Below are 17,239 nucleotides of genomic sequence, written 5' to 3'. Positions count from 1 at the left end.
TCCCACCGGCGGCGGGGAGGTAGAACGGGGGGACCGGGAGGACGACGGGGGCCTCGAGGGGAGGACGGATGCCCCATGGGGAGGAGGACGAGGGCCCCGCGAGGCCTTGGGGACGCCCCCGCCCCACCGGGGCCAGGCCTCGCCGCGCAGCATCCCCCCCGGACAGTGCCCCACCACCACCGCCCCTGCCCCCGGGCGACGGCGGCCAGGCCGCACGGGCACCGGTCCCGCCCACCCCGTGCCGGGTGACCAATAGCAGAGGAGGAAAGCGCTGCGCCTCCGCTGCCCCGCCCAATGGCGGAGGGCGCTGTGCTGGCGGCACCCCGCGCCTGCGCTGCCGTGGCCGCCGCCATTTTGGCCGGCTCGTGGCTGGGCGGCGGGGAGGGGGGGGGGCGGGCGCTGCGGCCGCGGCCGCCATTTTGTCGCTGAGGCGCTGGAGGGCGGCGGGAGCGGGCGGAGGGCGACGGAGTCAGCCCTGGTCCCGTGAACCGTGAGCAGCCGCCGCCGGCAGGGTACAGCCGGCCACAACTGGGACCTGGCGACTGCCTGCTTCGGTGAGAGGCTGGGGGGGCGCTGAGGGGGCGGCCGGGGAGCCCCGGAAGGGGCCGGGGGAGGCCGCAGGGGGCCCTCCGGGGTTCTCAGGGGGCCCGGGGAGCCCCCGAGGTCTCTGCCCCTGAGGGAACCGGGGCCCGCCGCTGCCCAGGCCCGGGGCCGGGCTCCCTGGGGGCGGTTGGGGCCGGGCTTCTCGGGGCGGTTGGGGCCCGGCCTCGGCCCCCTGGGCCCGGCGCGCTGTGGCGGGGGAACGGGAAAAAATGATCATAAAAACGCTTAATGGTTAAAAAAACAGCCGGGTTTTAGCTCAGCGACTCGTTGGTGGCTTGTAAAACCCTGCCAGGAGGACGCTGTTCCGGGTATTGTGAGGATGAACGCTCGGTAGTGAGCGTTGGGCTTGATGGCGGTTATAAAAAACGAGGAATTGTTCCTCTCGTAGGCTTGCTCGTAGCCCGTTTAAGTAATACTCATCACTGCAAAAACACCCAAGGCTTGAGCCGTGCTCGCAGGATCGATAACAGCTGGGTTTAAATCCCTTTGCTGCTTTTGTGACCTGTGCGGCACGCTTTCATGCTAGACAACCACATTATGCCTGCGGGTGAGCTGCCTACCAAAGCGTTAGATAATAAAAATCCAAAGGGACTGCACATTTACAGTGTATCCCTGGCCAGCCAAGCTGTGGCAATTGTAGTGTAGCATAGGAAGATGGAGCCTTAATATTTTTAAAGTATATAGGACTTTTGTAGGGTAATCTTGGAATTTTATTGCGAAGTACATGGCATGATCTGCTTAAAACAAATTGGGGTTTACACCTTGCTTATACTAACAGCTTAGGAACTGTAGCAGTGTCACTAGATGCAGTACTAAACAAGACGTTTAGGGGCCACCTTGGCTGCTGATGCACTGTATTTTTGCAGCATTACTTTTACCAGAGGAAAAAATTTCATTTCCTAAAAAGAAGGCTGCTTAGTAAGAATTAAGTTAACATAAATGACTAATTTATTAAACCTGCCGCATCATGGCAATGGCCTACAAAACTTAATAAAACTGTGCTGATAAAATAGCAGTTATTTGCCCAGTTCTTGATTCTCTGTACCAAAGGAGCTGGAATGCAGGTTTTTGAATGTTTAGCTGATTAAATGCAAGATCTCCGTGCTGTTTGTTAAATCTGGCTCTCGTGTTTTGCAGATTCTGTTGATCTGAAGATGGCTGCACAGTCAGCACCGAAGGTTGTGCTAAAGAGCACCACCAAGATGTCTCTGAACGAGCGGTGAGGAAGCCAACAGCAGCTTCAGCTCATAAGAAATTTTTTTACTTAATTATCACTGTCCGGTGTCCAAAAACCAACGTGGTTTCTGCCCTCTTTTAACCTCAGTAAAACAAGCAGATGGCTATGCACCTCTGTCTTAAACTGCAACAAATGTGGTACGCAAGGTTAAAAGGGCAATTGTTTTGGAGCAATTTATCCATAGCAGTTAATATTAAACTTCTCAACACGTAAATATGGCGGGATGTGTTATAACAACAGAGAGAAACCTCACACCCTCCCTTTTTCTTCCACATGTTTTTACATTTATATAGTTGACACTGCGGTATGGTAGCATGTTACCTAAGCTGCAGTAGGCTTGCTGCTTTGTCCGAGGCAGACACACGTGCATGTGGTCTGGCCTGTAAGAGGCATGCAGCAGGCCATTAAACAAGCCCAAAGGCCCTTTAACAATGTTTTGGGTCTTGTAAGAGGCAAACGCTTTGCTTCATCTCCATCTCTCTTTTCTCGATACTGATTTCCTTATTTCTTCTGTTGAGCATTCTCCCGTTTTTTCCATGCCATCGTGCTTCTGCAGTTCTACAGACAACTAACAGTGACGCTGCAGTTACGTTTCACTTTCTTACTAATCGCTCGTTGGTTAACTATATTTATATCAGTGAGCCAGGGAAAAATGGAGCCATTTGTGTGCAGTTCCTGCTCTGGCAAGTGCTGCAGTGAGAGCTAGCCTGAGCCAATGGTTGGAGCTTCTTCCTGAGAAGGCAGGTGGTGAGATGCAGTGCAGAGAAGGCTTGCTGGCCTGTTTCATTTTGGTCAGTCCGTATTCCTTACCCACGTTTTCTTTTCCAGCTTGTGTAGCTCCCAGGACACGGTAGACAGCTGATGGGTTGCTGCTAACGATGCTTACCATCTTGCTGTGTTCTGCTCTGATACAGCTCTTAAAGACAGAAGATTCTCCATGCACCACAGACACTACCAAGCAAACTGTTCTCATAAGCGAGCACGCTCAGGTGGTGGCACTTCTTAGGCACCAGTTCCATGGTGTGCCAGAGGCATCTCATTCTGTCCCCAGGGTGATGTCTCCTGTAAAGCTGTCCTGCGGTATTGAGGTTTTTTATCACGTTTCTGAGATCTTTGAGGGTTAATTTAGCTTTTGCAGTCAGATTTCACTTGGCTTTTCTGTTTCCGTGATGTCCTCTTCCATCTGTCATGGTCATCTCTGCTTATTGCTTGTTTTCATTCCTTCTTCCATTTCTAAAATCAGTAACCTGAAGCTTTATCACTTCTGAATTAATATACGACATCACTTCTGAGTTTCCAATTCTTGCACACTTGTGGAAAACAAGGAATATGTAATCACATATGATGTGACCTAAGTACCACTCTTTACATAAGGTTCATGGGATCTGGAGATCCAATCTTGAGAACCATGAAATGCCAATAAATGTATGTAATAAAGCTTTATTTAAACACCCATTTTATTCGACCTTGAAGCTTTACTAACATGCTGAAGAACAAACAGCCGATGCCAGTGAATATTCGGGCTACCATGCAGCAGCAGCAGCAGCTAGCCAGTGCCAGAAACAGAAGACTGGCCCAGCAGATGGAGAATAGACCTTCTGTCCAGGCTGCTTTGAAGCTTAAACAGGTGAGAGAAAGGGGCGTATTGTGGTGTGGCCAGGTGATGCCCGTCACCAGCTGATGGCTTTTCAGGATACGGTGGATTTTGAGAAATGTTCCTGAAAGTTAAACACTAGAAACCTTGAAGGGACTTGAAAAAATCCCGTTTCTCACTCCAGATAAGTAATACTTCGTAACTTACTGGTTAATATTACTGAGTTCATTGTTTTTGTGCTGGCTGTTCATATCTCCTCTCTATTTTTTCAGAGAAATGTTCTCATTCTGGGTTTCTGGATCTGCAGAGTTCTTCATCTCGCACTGTAGCTGCAGTTACAATTGTTGCAGATTGTTTCCAGCACTTACTGTCCAGTTGAGGCTGGTTGCTCCCATCCCCAACTCCACCCTCTCTTGGTGCACTCCCTTGATAGCAGCTGGCTGCGAGGACCAGATGAAAAACTGATGCTTGATTGCTTGCAAATGCTAGGCTGCAGGCCTGGATTTGAGCAATAGTGTTACATTTTCCTCATGCAAACTGTCTTTATCCCCATTTTAGTGATGAATGCTATAGATTGTGGGGCATGTTTGTCAAAGTATCCTCTCAGTACAGCAGCAGGTCTAAGCAAGCATCCTTGCTTTTCCTTTTCCTGCTGCGGTCCACGTTTTTCTATAACTGCGGGCTTAAAAAAGGGGCAGTGGTGAAAAATAATGTACAGAAAAGGTGTTTGCCTGGTCTGCTCCGTGTCAGGCTAAGGGGTTTTGCGACCCTTAAAACTTGTATTTAAATGGGAAGGCTGAAAAGATTAGCTTAAAATGTGTGCATAGGGCATGGATTGCAACCTGTGGGGTAGTGCTGCGCAGCTGTGCAGTGAGTTTAAATAGCAGCACTGCATGACTTGACTGCAGCAGAGGTTAAATATAATTCTCTGCATTATCTTGCACACCAGGAGAAAGCCCTGGAAAGTTGTTAGCTGAGCTGCTTCACTAAATAGCTGGAATACTTAGACCTGCCACATGTGCTCATGTTCAGGGCTTAATTTCTGATAAAGAGGAATGCAGCTGCTTTTTAAGATCTCTTGAGAGTTCTGTTTTAAAAACAGACGGCGGTGCCAGTTAGCCTCCCAGAGCTTATAAACAAAAGCTCTGGAAATGGTAGCCTGAAGAACTTTCTGCTTTAAAAAAAAAAGACTTGAACCTTAAGAATTTCACAAGTGGTAAGTGAAACTGGATTGAAAGCATAAAGTTTCTGCTTGGTGAATTGAGGAGAACAGGAAAGAACTGAGCCAAAAGCTTCACCCATATGCCAGGAATAGGTGTACATCGCGTTCTTCTGGGATTGAGTGCTGCCAGGGAGGGCTGCAGAAGCACATTATAGGGAAATCTGGAAACCTGATTGATGTTGGATTGCTCTTTGAAGATTGTAAGTTGCTCTGGGAGTTGATGTGGTGACAGGCTTTTCACAGGCACTTCACTTGGTATCAGCAGGAGCTTTTCTGATCCGTTTGGATGTGCTGTGTCGAAGTGCTGAGGAGCATTGATTCCAGTGATGTGTTTCAGAACCTGTGCTTCAGAAAAGTACTCTCAACTCCTGCAGGGCACTGCATGTGCTAGCTTTATGGGTTTGTGTTTGTACCCACCACATCAGCCTTTACGTAAACCTCCCTTCTCCTCTTGTTAAGTAAAAGCATTTATGTTGTGGTTCTAGGCGTGGACTTAGTTAATGGCTGTAGCAGACCAAGGTGCTACTGCGCTGAGGTAAGGCAGAAAGGTGAGCGCTCTTAGGCTCTGTCAGTGCAAAGTCCAGCAGTTATCTTAAACTCTCATGATAATATAAATGAGTAATGGGATGCGAAATGTTCACATGCTTTCTCATGCCTTTCTGCCAGCCAGGCTGGGCAGAAAGGAGATGAACATCTCAGACTGCTGCGGCCATCGGAAAAGCGAATGAGTAAGCTGTGAGGCAGTGAAACGCGAATCTTAACTCAGCCACAGAGTAGGCCGCCTTCAGGAGAAGCGTTTCAGCTGTCCGCAGGCTTGAGTCAAGTAGAACTACAAAGCTGACGAGAAGTGTAAGCAACTCTGGAAAGCTGTAGCACACTACTGGTCTCTGTGCCTTACCTTCCGAGGGCTGAGAGCTCTTGTTCTTGAGACAGCTCCAAAGGTCCCCACTGTTTCCCAGTCCGCTGCAGGGTTCAACAGTTGCAGCAGAAGCTGTGGTCTGCTGTGTGGAGACAGGATTGGCACCAGGGCGCGTTAAAAACACTGAGATGTAAAATTGGCAGTTCTGCTGCTGCTTCGTGAGCAGTAGAGCTGTGCCTGCAGCCGTTCCGGTGCAGGCTTTGAGGTCCAGAGCAGCTACGGCTGTCCCAAGGGAAGCCAGCTCTGTCCGTGAGATGGACTCCGGTGGTTGGACCTGCAGGACTTCAAAGGAGGGGAAAAAAAAACAATTTCACCTTAAAAGACAGATAAGCAAAGATGAGTTTTCCAGTTCTTGTGAGGGTCAGGTGCTTCAGTACAGTTTTGTTTCTGTAACAGACAGAGAAGTTGGTGCTGTGCGTAGCGGTCACAGTAGCCTGGAAGCGTGGCCAGGCCAGGGCTGTAGCAGCAGGCCCCTCGGAGCGATGCGCTGGCGTGTGGCTGCGCAGATGGCACTCGCTCTGCGGAGGTAGGCTAGGCTCGTTCCCCAGCAGGGGTGGCTGCTTTGTAGCTCAGAGGTTTTCATGGTCGGTAACCTTCCAGCAAGAAGGATTAGTGGGCTGCCGTGCGGATTAAGTGTCCGCTTTGATTTGGACCAAGTGGCACTGCTAAAAACGGAGAAAAATATTTCCTTCTGAATCTGCAAACTTTCTTGTCTCTGTACAAACACTTGCTTTCAGGAAAGGTCTTTGTTCTCAGTTTGACCTTCATAAATTATCCCTCCTGAAGCAGATTTGATTGTGCTCTGTTTGAAGCTTGATTGTGTGCTGCAGAGAACTGTTGACCCTCTCTGTTTTTTTTTAAAAAAACCTTACTGATAAGCAATTGCCGTGCTGTTTGTGTCGCAAGTCGGAGATTGCTGCATGACTTTGTTCCTTAAAAATCTTTCATTCCAGAAGAGCTTGAAGCAACGCCTCGGTAAAAGCAACATTCAGGCACGATTAGGCCGTCCGGCAGGACCCCTCGCTCGCGGAGCCATGGGCGGAAGAGGACTATCGATGGGGCAGAGAGGTTTGCCACGAGGAGCCATGCGTGGCGGCCGGGGAGCGAGAGCTCTGCTGAGAGGGGGACTCCCGCTCAGGGGTGAGTACCGCGGCTGGTCCGTCAGCAACGCCGCCTCTTTGACAGCTCGACTCCGGTTCCTTTGCTCGGTCTGGGAACTGATTTGTCTGCCTGGAATTCCGTCACTGTTGCAGGTCAGAGCATGCTTCGGGGAGGAAGAGGAATGTCCCCCAGGATGGGCCTGAGGAGAGGCGGCCTTCGAGGTCGCGGTGGCCCTGGAAGAGGCGGTCTGGGCAGAGGCGCCATGGGCCGCGGTGGACTTGGTGGCAGAGGTCAGTGTGCAGAAACTTGGGGAGCAGCGTGCTGCTGCTGAGCACACCTCAGTTCCCTTTCCTGTTTAAGGTTAGCTTATGTAGGTACGTGCAGCCCGAGAGCCATTCACGCCCAAATGGGTGTATAATACGGTGCTAAATGAAGGCTTCCTTTCCTGAAACATTTTGCCAGGCCCTGTGCTTAACCCAGATCCTTGACTTTCAGTGTTGCTAGAGGGGTTTTGGGTAATGCTGTTCCCTCCTGCAGGTATCGCTGGCTGTGTGATGCTTTTGGTAGTAGTGCAGGCGGTGAGTAATCTCTGAACGTGCTGAGGAAGGCCGCGCTGTCTTCTCACGCTTCAAAAAGGAAATGATAAATGGCCTGTGTAAACCATAAGGCTGCGTATTTTAATTCGGTGAGGGGCAAAAACTTGATAGAGGAGAAAGCTCAAACTGCGGTGTGTGAAGGAGCAGGTTCCTAGCTGACCCTTCACATGAGCAAAGTAACCTTAAATGCAAAGTCAGAAACCAAATCAAGTCTCGGGGAAGTGAGCTCCCCCTTGTCAACAACAAATGAGAAGCACCAGAGTGAAGCAGGAGTACAGGAGGAAATCAGGAGACAGCTGCTGATGGCAGGGTTGTTAATGTTTCTGACACGTTTGGTTAGAACATCTGCCAAACACGCTCTCGTGTTACTTTGAGATCAGCACAGTGTTTCTCAGAGCAGTCTTTGGGAACCTGCATATTTCCCGACAGCTTTGCCTTTGGCTTTATTTCTCTGCCTGACAAACTAGTACTGGTCAGTGTGGTCTCCTGGGTATCCTGCTTCGGAAGTAGTCTGAAAACTCTCAGGATTTGAGGTACTTCAGTAGAAGTTTGCTTGTAATGTTTGCTGGCCTTGCCACTTCGGTGAGAGCTTGAACCTGTCCCAGAAATCTGCAGGCGCTGCACCTCGGGCTGCCCTCGGCAGAGGAGAAAGTACGCGGAGCGGTGTAGGAGCTGGAATGCAAGCAGGGGAGGTGGCAGTTGGAGCTGAGGGCTCAGCAGATAGCTGCGGCTCAGATGTCTCTGGGCTGAAAGCGAAGCAGCGCGGGGAGCCACGCCAGCACAGCAGAGCCTCCCCGGTCCTGCAGCTGGAGGCAGGCGGAGGGGCAGCAGCTCCGGCAAGGCTGCCTGGCTCCCCGGGGAGGCGCTGGAGCAGCTGGGCCGCGGCTGTGCAGGGGGAGCGCGGCGACGCCAGGCCCCGAGGCTGCGTCTGCTGCAGTGTGTAACTGTTGTCTCGTCTCCGTAAGGTCGCGGCATGGCAGGCCGGGGAAGAGGGGGCTTCGGAGGCCGCGGCAGAGGCAGAGGACGAGGAAGAGGATCGGCACGCCCGGCGCTGACCAAGGAGCAGCTGGACAACCAGTTAGATGCTTACATGTCGAAAACGAAAGGACACCTCGATGCCGAGCTGGATGCTTACATGGCTCAGACAGACCCGGAAACAAATGACTGAAGGTCGTTGCGAGAGACTGTCGTTGAAGTTAGTGTGTATGTCAATGCCCATAAGCTAAAAATGGAAACCCTGATTCATGCTGGAAGGACCCACAAGAATAGGGAGCAGCCCTGTTCTACCAAGAAATCAGACTTTAGCGTGTTTCTTTAACATTTTGATACTCTGTGTTGTATGGAACTTCTCCGGATTGTTTTTTGTATCTTTTTTTTCCCCCTAACTACTCCAAAGGTGACTTTGGCAGACGTGCTGCAGTTAGCCCCTGACATCAGGCAGCCGCGGTTCCTTGCAGCGCCCCCGCAGAGGAGCGCTGCTCGTTGGTGCTGGGACCGCATGTTTATGTGCCTCCGAGGCGCTGCGGTGGCATTTCGGGACCGGTGCTGTCCCCAGGTGCGACCGAAGGGCCGAGCTCACGCCCCCAGCTCTCTTCAGTCCATCTGAAGCAAAGGCTCCCGGCAGGGTGAACAGTTGAGCCAGGTTTAGGTGTAGCGCTCCTTGTAGACATGCCAATCTTGCTGTTTTGCACCCAAAGTTCCTCTCTGTTGGTAGCTAGCGTTCTGTTAATGAGTAGTGCGGAGGACTTCCCGAGCTGAAGGCTTTTTGGGGTTTGTTTTAGATAAAAGTTTGAATTTCTTTTTGTGTTGTGTATGAACAGATGGCACCAGTGGTTTCTGTATCTGCAGGAAATCTTATTTAAAGGAATTGGAAGCAGGACCATAGAATTAACATCTGTGACAGCAGATCGTGGTAGAACTGGCTTTTTAAAACCCGGGGTCCAAGGTTCATTAGCTCGCCAGTGCTGTTACCGCTCAGTGTAACCGAAACCGAGCCCTCAGAGCAGCCGCCTGCACTGACCCCCGCGCGTTTGGGAATGGAGAAGGGGTCTGCTCCTCCCCCTGTCCTCAAGTTTTAAGTTCGGCCGTTCTGTGACCTGTTCCAGTTTGAATGGAATCCTGTATTTCTGGTTTGTTGTAACAAAGGAGAAACAATTATAAAAGCCAAGTGGACTGCGGCTGGTTTCTTCCCTTTTCCTCAGCATGCTGGGAGGGTCACATCGGCCTTTCTGCTACTTGTCTGGGGTGCATCCCCCCCGTTTCCTTGTGCCCCCATGCAGTAAGGGTGCTGTGGGACGAGCTGGGGGCGGTGCTGGACCCCGAAACCTGCGTCCTGCAGGGTGGGAGCGCGGGGCTCCCGGCTGCCGCGAGCGCGTTCTGCAGGCCTGCAGCTCCTCGTGAGCGGGTGCTGGGGGTGCTCGCAGTCCCTCACGCACACCGGTGCTGCTCGGTGGGGAAGTGTGGAGCGCGTTACCCCGTGGGTAACCGGGAAGCGCCCCGGCTGCGGACCTGCTCCTGGAGCTCCTGTGCCTGGAGCAGCGCGGGGGGAGCCCCTGCAGCGCCCTCCTCAACTCTCCTGGCTGGCTGCCCGCACCCCCTGGCCGAGCCGGGACGCGGCGAGGGGCCGGGGGTGGTGCCGGCGGCTCCGGGTCCCCTGGGGCCGGTCCCCCCGTTTCCCGCCCCCCCCCCCAAGTCCCCCCCGGGGGCTCCGCGCCGGGGCCGCGCCCGGAGCCGGGTCCGGAGCCTCGGGCAGGGGCCCCGCCCGCAATGCAAGCGCGGCCCCCATTGGCCGGCGGGGCGGCGGCCGGCTGTCACGGCGCCTGCCATTGGCCGCGGCGCGGCGGCGCCTCCGGCGGCCCCTTTTGTTGCCGGAGCGCCCAAGTTGGCGGCGGCGGCGGCGGGGATGCGGCGGGAGCCGGGCCCCGGCTGAGCGGAGCCGGGAGGCGGAGGTGAGTGGCCCGGCCCCCCCCCCCGGCCCTGCCCGGCCCCGCCAAGCCCCCCCCGCTGCCCCCCGTCCTCGCCCGGCCCGGCCCGGCGCCCCCTTGCCCCCTCCCGGTGGAGCCCCCCCCCTGCTCCGCTCCCCGCTTCCCCCCCCCCCCCCCGGTTTGGGTTTGTGCAGGGGGGCCCCGGTGCCGCCGGGGACGGAGCCAAGCCCCCGCTCCGGGACGTCCCGGGGGCTGCAATGGGGCGCCGAGAGCTCCGCGCATCCCCTCGGCACCCTCCTGTCTGGGGGCTGCAGCCTCCCCCCAGCCCAGGGACCCCAGCACCGGGCTGGCAACGGGGCCCCCCCCCGGGCACCGCCGGTCCCTTTGTCCGTGCCCCGGGGATTACCGGGGAGCGAAGTTGGCGGCCCCGGGGTTAGGCAGGGGGGGCGGGGGGTCCCCTCCGCCGGGCTGGGAGCAGAGCCGGGGCTCGGGGGCTGGGGGCTGGGGGCTGGGGGCGTTGGTGGCCGGGACGATGCGGGGTGGGGGGCACAGACCCCGGCCCGAGCCCCCCCCCGCCGCTGCCGGAGGAGCCGCGAGGGCCGGTGAACAGCCCCCCTTCGGCTGGGACAAAAGGCTGGCACAGAAATGTCACTGCCAGCCGGAGCGGGGGGTCGAGGCGCCGGGAGGTGACCCCGACGTGCCGCCACACCGCGACCCCCGTGGGGCCTCGTCGGGTCCCCCCGGCCCCTGGCAGCCCCGTCCCGCGGCACCGGCAGGGCCGGCGGTGCTCTCCGCGAGCCAGCAGCACCCCTCTGCCTCAGTTTCCCCCAAACTGGGCTGACTTTTGGAGGGGACTGGGGACGGCAGCGCTGGTTCTCCTCGAGCCGTCCTCCCCGGAGCCACCGGCATCACCGGAGCTGCTGGGAGCCACGACCGACACCGGGAGCTCTCCTGCCGGGGTGCCCCTGCGCAGCCCCATCTTTCAGGGACTCCCTGCTGCCCTCTTTCACCTCCTTTGCCCTCAAAATCTGAGCCTCGCTCGTGAGGCAGAGCGTGCCAGGCTGGCGGGGTACCCAGGGACGAGCTGGCTGGCAGCAAGCACCGCGAGCACTGGCACCGGGGAGCTCCGGGCATCACCGCGACGGGTGCTGAGGCACCCGCAGAGCAAACCCCACAGCCTGGAGGGGAACCCGGGGCCAAGCTCCAACAGCGGGGGCCCCTCCGACGTCCCCCCATCCCGCTCCCGACGGCATCTGGCTGGCCTCAAGGCGGGGGAGCCCGGCCAGCAGCATCGCCCTGGCGAGGGGGGGCCGTGGCCATGTGCCCGTGCCGGGGGCCGAGCCAGCAGCGCGCTGGCAGGACAAGCGGCCTCCCGCCCCGCGGATAAGCGGCGCGGAGCAGGGGCGAAGGGTTTGTTGTGTCTGCCGCCGGCCCAAGGATTTTCCCAGGCCCCGGAGCGCTCGCACCCGCCGTGACTCAGAGCCACGGCTGGAGAAGGCAGGCGGGGGGGGGGGGGGGGGAAGGATGCTCGGGGGCCCCGGCACACGCGTGTGCGCGCGGCTCTTGGCGTGTGCACAGAGGAGGCAGAGGGAGAAGCCCAACGCAGCAGCGAGCGAGGGGTTAAGGAGCGGCGCCAGGAGCCTGGGCTCTGTTTAGTCTGGGCCCCGCGCTGGAGACGGGGCTGGGCAGCGCCGAGCGCGCCTCCGGCACCCCGGGGTGAGCACTCGCACGGCCGCACGCTGCGCACACGCGGGCGTCCTCCCTGCCGCACGCCGTCGGGGTGGCACAGCTGCTGGCCGCACGGCGCCGCCGTCCCTGCAGACCCCCGGGCCGGGCACGTGGCCACCCGCGGGCTCTGCTGCTGCTGGGGACACCCCGAGCGCCCCAGGCAGCGCCGTTACCCCCGTGCCTCTTCCCACCCTGGACAGGGACCGTGGAAGCCAGGCATCCTGGCTGGTCCCCCCCTCCGAGGTGACATATGGCTCTGTGCCACGTCCTCCTCGCCTGCCACGTGCCCTTTCAAGGGGCCACCGCGTCCCCGGTGCCGCAGGGGGGCCGCGTCCCCCTCTCGCCACCTCCAGCCCCCTGCGGGCACCGGCGCGGCGCACGATGCTGAGGCCGTGCCGCGGTGGGCGCGCAGGCGAGGGCAGGGGGGCCGGCAGGGCCCCTGCCGCGGGGTGACGGGCAGGGCCGTGCCGTGCGGTGCCTTGCAGGGGAGCAGCGCCATGTCCCTCGGCGCGCCCACCAGCAGCAACGCCTGCCTGAGCATCGTGCACAGCCTGATGTGCCACCGGCAGGGCGGGGAGAACGAGACCTTCGCCAAGCGGGCCATCGAGAGCCTCGTCAAGAAGCTCAAGGAGAAGAAGGACGAGCTCGACTCGCTCATCGCCGCCATCACCACCAACGGCGCCCACCCCAGCAAGTGCGTCACCATCCAGCGCACCTTGGACGGGCGGCTCCAGGTAATCCCCCCCGTGGTGGCCTCCGAGGGTCCGGGTACCGCTGCAGCCCGACAGCCCCCCCACCCCGTGCACCCCACGGCCTCCCCGGAGCTGTGGGGACCTGGGTGATCCCAAGACCCTACCAACATCCCCGAGCTGGGGGTCCTGGGGGTCCTAGTGCCCCATGAATGCTCCACCGTGCAAGCTGTCCTCAAGCTGGGGGGACCTGATGCTCCATAACCCCCCCAAACCCCACAGCCCTCCCCAGGCTTTGGGGACCTGGGGTCCTGGTGCCCCATGAGCCCCCAGCACGCGAGCTGTCCCCAGTCTGGAGGGACCGGGGTATCCTGGTGCTCCGTGACCCTGCAGACCCCAGAGCAATCCCCAGCTTTTGGCCCTTGCTGTCCCTGTGGAAGCGATCCCCAAGCTGGGGGGACCTGGGCTTTGGGGTACCCCGGAGCCCGCCAAGACCCCACAACCCACCCCGAACTTTGGGTATACCTGGGTGCCAGTCCCCTGAGACCCCAGAGCCCTCCCGAAGCTGCAAGGCGGGTGGGGGGGGGTTGGCATGGGGGCCGTGGGAGACCCACCAGAGGGGTGCTCGGGGGGGGGGGGTCCCCACAATCCCCACCCCACAGCTCCGTGCCCGGCACCGCACCGATTTCAGCATCTGCGCTCTCACCCCACCGCCAACACAGCCACACGTGGCTGGGGGGGGGGGGGGCAGGGGGCAGGCAGAGCAGCCCCCCCCGGCAGGGCAGAGCCCCCCCTGCAGCATCACAGGGGGCTGCTTTGCCCCCCGCCCGCTGTGCCGTCCCCCCCCCTTGCTCCGGCATCCCCGTCCCCCGGCGGCGCTGCCCCCCTTGCCGGGATGAGTCACTGTCTGGCAGCCTGCAGCCGGGGGGGGCGCGGGGGGGTTGTTATGTCTGGAGCGAGCGCGGCTCCGGGGAAGGCGCAGGGGGAGCCCCCAGCCGCTGCGGGGTCCCAGCCTGGCGCCAGCCCCGAGCTCTGCGGGGATTTATTTGGGGCGGGGGGCGAGGGATGCTGGGGGGGGGGGGGCCAACCCCCCCTCCCCCCCCCGTCCCCATGTTGGGGGTGCCATCGGTGGGGCCAGCCGTGCGTGGCGGGGCGCAGCGTCCCCCCCCTGTGCCCCCACCTTGTCCCCTCACCTCGCCCCCCAACCCCCCCCCAGGTGGCGGGCAGGAAGGGGTTCCCCCACGTCATCTACGCCCGGCTGTGGCGCTGGCCGGACCTGCACAAGAACGAGCTGAAGCACGCCAAGTTCTGCCAGTTCGCCTTCGACCTCAAGTACGACAGCGTCTGCGTCAACCCCTACCACTACGAGCGCGTGGTGGCCCCGGCCATCGGTGAGCCAGCCCAGCCCCAACACCTCCAGCACCCCCCCACCCCACCCCGACACCTCCAGCCCCCCCCTTCCCCTTGGGGGGACCCCCGTAACGCCCCCCCCCCATCTCTCCCCGCCAGGTCTGAGCATCCCCAGCGCAGGTGAGACCCCGGCCCCATTGCGGCCCCGCAGCCGGCAGCCCCTCTGTGTGGGCCCCCCCCCCCCCCACTCCGCCCCCCAAGCCCCGCAGCGGGTCCCCGTGCCCCCCAATGGTCTCCGGTGTCCCCCCCGCCCAGTGCCCCCCGCCCGCCTGGTGAAGGAGGAGTTTGTCCATGACTGTGTGCAGATGGAGGTGCCGCACGGGGCCAAGCGGGCGCCGCGCCCCCCCGCCGAGCCCTACCGCCCGCCGCTGCCCCCCCCGCCGCTCCCCGAGTCCCCCCGCGCCCCCGGGAGCCTCTACCCCGCGCTGCCCATGTCGCCCCCAGGTAAGACCCCGTGCCTCTCCACGTCTCCCCCCAGCCCCCCCCCCACCTCAGCCCCATTCTTGGGGTTTGGGGGCACCGCGCCGAGCCCCCCCAACCCCGTCCCCAACCCGCAGTGGCCCCCGGCGGCCCCCTGCTCCCGCTGCCCCACGGCGAGGGGCTGCTGCGCATCGCCTGCCCCACGCCGCCCCCGGCCACGCCGGCGCAGCCCCCCCCGCAGAACGGCTACCCCGCGCCCCCCAAGCTGCCCTACCATGGTGAGTACCGGGGCTGCCCCCACGTTGCTGCGTCCCCCAGCTTTATGGGGGGGGGGGATCCCGCATCCTGATCCCCCCCCCCCCGGCCACCCTCTCTCCCACCCCAGGTTCTCCGGCGAGCTGGAGCAGCGGCAGCACGGCCATCTACGCCCCCAGCCTGGGGGGGCCGCAGCCCCCCCCCCAGCCCAGCAGCCGGAGCCACCCGCAGCCCCCCCTGCACCACCCCAACCACTACTGTAGGTGTGGGGGGCGGGGGGGGCGCAGTGGGGGCGACGGGGTGGGGCAGGGGGCACGGCATCGCAGCGCTCACCCCATTTTGTGCCCCGCGCCCCAGGGCCCCCGCACCATAGCTCCGCGCCGTACCAGCAGCCGGTGTCCACGCACCCCGGTAAGCACCCGACGGGCGCCCAGCACCCCGGTGTGCCCTGACCCCCCCGCCAACAACCCACGTGTCCCCCCCCCCCCCAGGGCCAGAGTTCTGGTGCTCCATCGCCTACTTCGAGATGGACGTGCAGGTGGGCGAGATCTTCAAGGTGCCGTCCAGCTGCCCCGTGGTCATCGTGGACGGCTATGTGGACCCCTCGGGGGGCGACCGCTTCTGCCTGGGGCAGCTCTCCAACGTGCACCGCACCGACGCCAGCGAGCGGGCCCGGTGGGGTGGGGGGGCAAGGGGGGGCAAAGGGGGGGCGGGGTGGGATGGGGAAAATGGGGGGGTAGGGGAGGATGCGGGAGCGAAGGGGAATGGGGGGTAAATGGGGGGGGTGTGGGGTGAGTGGGGGGGAATGTATGGGGCAGGGGGATGTAGGGGTAAAGGGGGGGTGTATGGGGTGGGGGGATATAGGGGCAATTGGGGGAGGTATGGGTACGATGGGGGATTATGGGGGCAGATGGGGGGGTAAATGGAGGAGGTAATATTAATTAGGGGTAGTATGGGGGCAGAAAGGATGGGGGGTAAATGGAGGAGGTACAAGTCAAGCAGGGGGTGTACGTGGCCAAAGCGTGATGCGTGGGGCAGAAATGGGATTAAGGGGGCAGTTTGGGTCTGGAGGGGGTAAAAGGGGGATGCATGGGGGGGGTGGGGTGATGCACAGGGCAGAAGAGAGATACGGGGGCAAAAGGGGGGATGCAGGGGGCAGAAGGGGGGTGGAGGGGGCAAAAGGGGGTTGGAGGGGGCAGGCGGGGGGGAAATGCAGGGGGTGGGGGGGAAATGCAGGGGGTGGGGGGATGCGGGTGTGAATGGGAGGCGTAGGGGTGGTGCGGGGGCAGGCGGAGGCAGGAGGGGAGGACACGGGGGTGAACGGGGGGCCGGGGGGGTGGGCGCTGGGGCTGACGGCCTCTCCGGGGCAGGCTGCACATCGGGAAGGGCGTGCAGCTGGAGTGCCGCGGCGAGGGGGACGTGTGGATGCGGTGCCTGAGCGACCACGCCGTCTTCGTGCAGAGCTACTACCTGGACCGGGAGGCCGGCAGGGCCCCCGGGGACGCCGTGCACAAGATCTACCCCGGCGCCTACATCAAGGTGGGGGACAGGGAGAGGGGCTTTGGGGGTGCAGGGGCCCCCGTGCCCACGTTAAAGGGGGTCCCAAGGAAAGGGTCCCTTATTCTGGGGGGGAGTGGAGGGGCTCCGGGGACTGAGGGACCCCGTGCCCACCTTAAAGGGGGTCCCAGGGAAAGGGTCCCCAGCGCCAAGGGGCAATGGGAGGACCCCAGGGAGGGCAGGACCCCAAGTCCACGTTCAGGTGGGTGCCAAGCAAAGGGACCCCCGTGCTGGGGGGAAACGAAAAACTTTGGGGATGGAGGGACCCCACGGCCACGTGAAAGGGCACCCCCGGCACAGGGTCCCTGGTGCCAGGAGGGGATGGAGGGGCTGCGGGGAGGGAGGGACCCCGTGCCCACGCTGAAGGGCCCCCCTCCCATCCCCCCCCAGGTATTCGACCTGCGCCAGTGCCACCGCCAGATGCAGCAGCAAGCAGCCACGGCCCAGGCCGCCGCCGCCGCTCAAGCGGCCGCCGTGGCCGGCACCATCCCGGGCCCCGGCTCGGTGGGCGGCATCGCGCCCGCCGTGGGTGAGTGAACCCCGGGGGTGGGGGACGGCAGGCATGGGGGGGGGGAACCTCCCCCAGCCCCGGGACCCCCCCATCCCACGGCCGCCTCCCTCCCGGGCAGGGCTGTCGGCGGCGGCGGGGATCGGCGTGGACGACCTGCGGCGGCTGTGCATCCTGCGGCTCAGCTTCGTCAAGGGCTGGGGGCCCGACTACCCGCGGCAGAGCATCAAGCACACGCCGTGCTGGATCGAGGTGCACCTGCACCGCGCGCTGCAGCTGCTGGACGAGGTCCTGCACACCATGCCCGCCGCCGAGCCGGGCCCCCTGCGCTAGCGCTCAAGGCCCCGCGCTTAATTTAATTTTTGTAAGAAAAAGATGCCCCCCCCCGAAAAAAAAAAAAAGGTTAAAAGAAAAAGGAAAGGAAAAAAAAGAGAGGAAAAAAAAAAGAAAGGGAAAAAAAGGGAAAAGGGGAAAAA

At 60.8% G+C, this 17,239-nt stretch overlaps 2 protein-coding genes across 6 annotated transcripts; both read left to right on the top strand.

The window, feature by feature from the left end:
* Nucleotides 1–341: 341 nt before the first annotated feature.
* On the top strand, nucleotides 342–9,439 carry CHTOP (chromatin target of PRMT1). 2 transcript variants are annotated; one of them, XM_083813741.1, is made up of 6 exons: nucleotides 342–554; nucleotides 1,741–1,822; nucleotides 3,314–3,467; nucleotides 6,529–6,715; nucleotides 6,829–6,966; nucleotides 8,238–9,439. In XM_083813741.1, exons 2-6 carry the CDS (start codon nucleotides 1,758–1,760, stop codon nucleotides 8,438–8,440), a joined length of 747 nt encoding a protein of 248 aa, XP_083669867.1. In that variant the 5' UTR covers nucleotides 342–554; nucleotides 1,741–1,757; the 3' UTR covers nucleotides 8,441–9,439. The 2 variants fall into 2 exon arrangements, with proteins under 2 accessions (XP_083669867.1, XP_083669868.1); XM_083813742.1 differs by having other exon boundaries at nucleotides 347–554; nucleotides 6,532–6,715.
* Nucleotides 9,440–10,070: 631 nt separating this feature from the next.
* Nucleotides 10,071–17,213, top strand: LOC310887608 (mothers against decapentaplegic homolog 4-like). Of its 4 annotated transcripts, none has more exons than XM_083813733.1 (12): nucleotides 10,071–10,220; nucleotides 12,410–12,658; nucleotides 13,830–14,004; nucleotides 14,123–14,143; nucleotides 14,279–14,467; nucleotides 14,581–14,721; nucleotides 14,829–14,957; nucleotides 15,056–15,109; nucleotides 15,190–15,373; nucleotides 16,069–16,237; nucleotides 16,646–16,784; nucleotides 16,885–17,213. In XM_083813733.1, exons 2-12 carry the CDS (start codon nucleotides 12,422–12,424, stop codon nucleotides 17,094–17,096), a joined length of 1,650 nt encoding a protein of 549 aa, XP_083669859.1. In that variant the 5' UTR covers nucleotides 10,071–10,220; nucleotides 12,410–12,421; the 3' UTR covers nucleotides 17,097–17,213. The 4 variants fall into 4 exon arrangements, with proteins under 4 accessions (XP_083669859.1, XP_083669860.1, XP_083669861.1 ...); XM_083813735.1 differs by lacking the exon at nucleotides 10,071–10,220 and adding an exon at nucleotides 11,774–11,912; XM_083813736.1 differs by lacking the exon at nucleotides 10,071–10,220 and adding an exon at nucleotides 12,146–12,167.
* The last annotated feature ends 26 nt before the right edge of the window (nucleotides 17,214–17,239 follow it).

This window comes from Anser anser, assembly GCF_964211835.1.
Source record: "Anser anser genome assembly, chromosome: 28".
In the NCBI taxonomy this organism is placed as follows: domain Eukaryota; kingdom Metazoa; phylum Chordata; class Aves; order Anseriformes; family Anatidae; genus Anser; species Anser anser.
The sequence above is the reverse complement of the archived record's forward strand: the minus strand, read 5'-3'. Positions and strand labels throughout refer to the sequence as shown.

Excerpts from the sequence above, each read along its gene's own strand:
- LOC310887608 (XM_083813733.1), top strand. The coding sequence starts at position 12,422 with ATGTCCCTCGGCGCGCCCACCAGCAGCAACGCCTGCCTGAGCATCGTG. Across the intron at positions 14,144-14,278 it reads TCTGAGCATCCCCAGCGCAG|TGCCCCCCGCCCGCCTGGTG; the intron begins GTGAGACCCCGG and ends CCCCCCGCCCAG. Across the intron at positions 16,785-16,884 it reads CGGCATCGCGCCCGCCGTGG|GGCTGTCGGCGGCGGCGGGG; the intron begins GTGAGTGAACCC and ends CCTCCCGGGCAG.
- CHTOP (XM_083813741.1), top strand. The coding sequence starts at position 1,758 with ATGGCTGCACAGTCAGCACCGAAGGTTGTGCTAAAGAGCACCACCAAG. Across the intron at positions 3,468-6,528 it reads CTGCTTTGAAGCTTAAACAG|AAGAGCTTGAAGCAACGCCT; the intron begins GTGAGAGAAAGG and ends CTTTCATTCCAG. Across the intron at positions 6,716-6,828 it reads AGGGGGACTCCCGCTCAGGG|GTCAGAGCATGCTTCGGGGA; the intron begins GTGAGTACCGCG and ends TCACTGTTGCAG.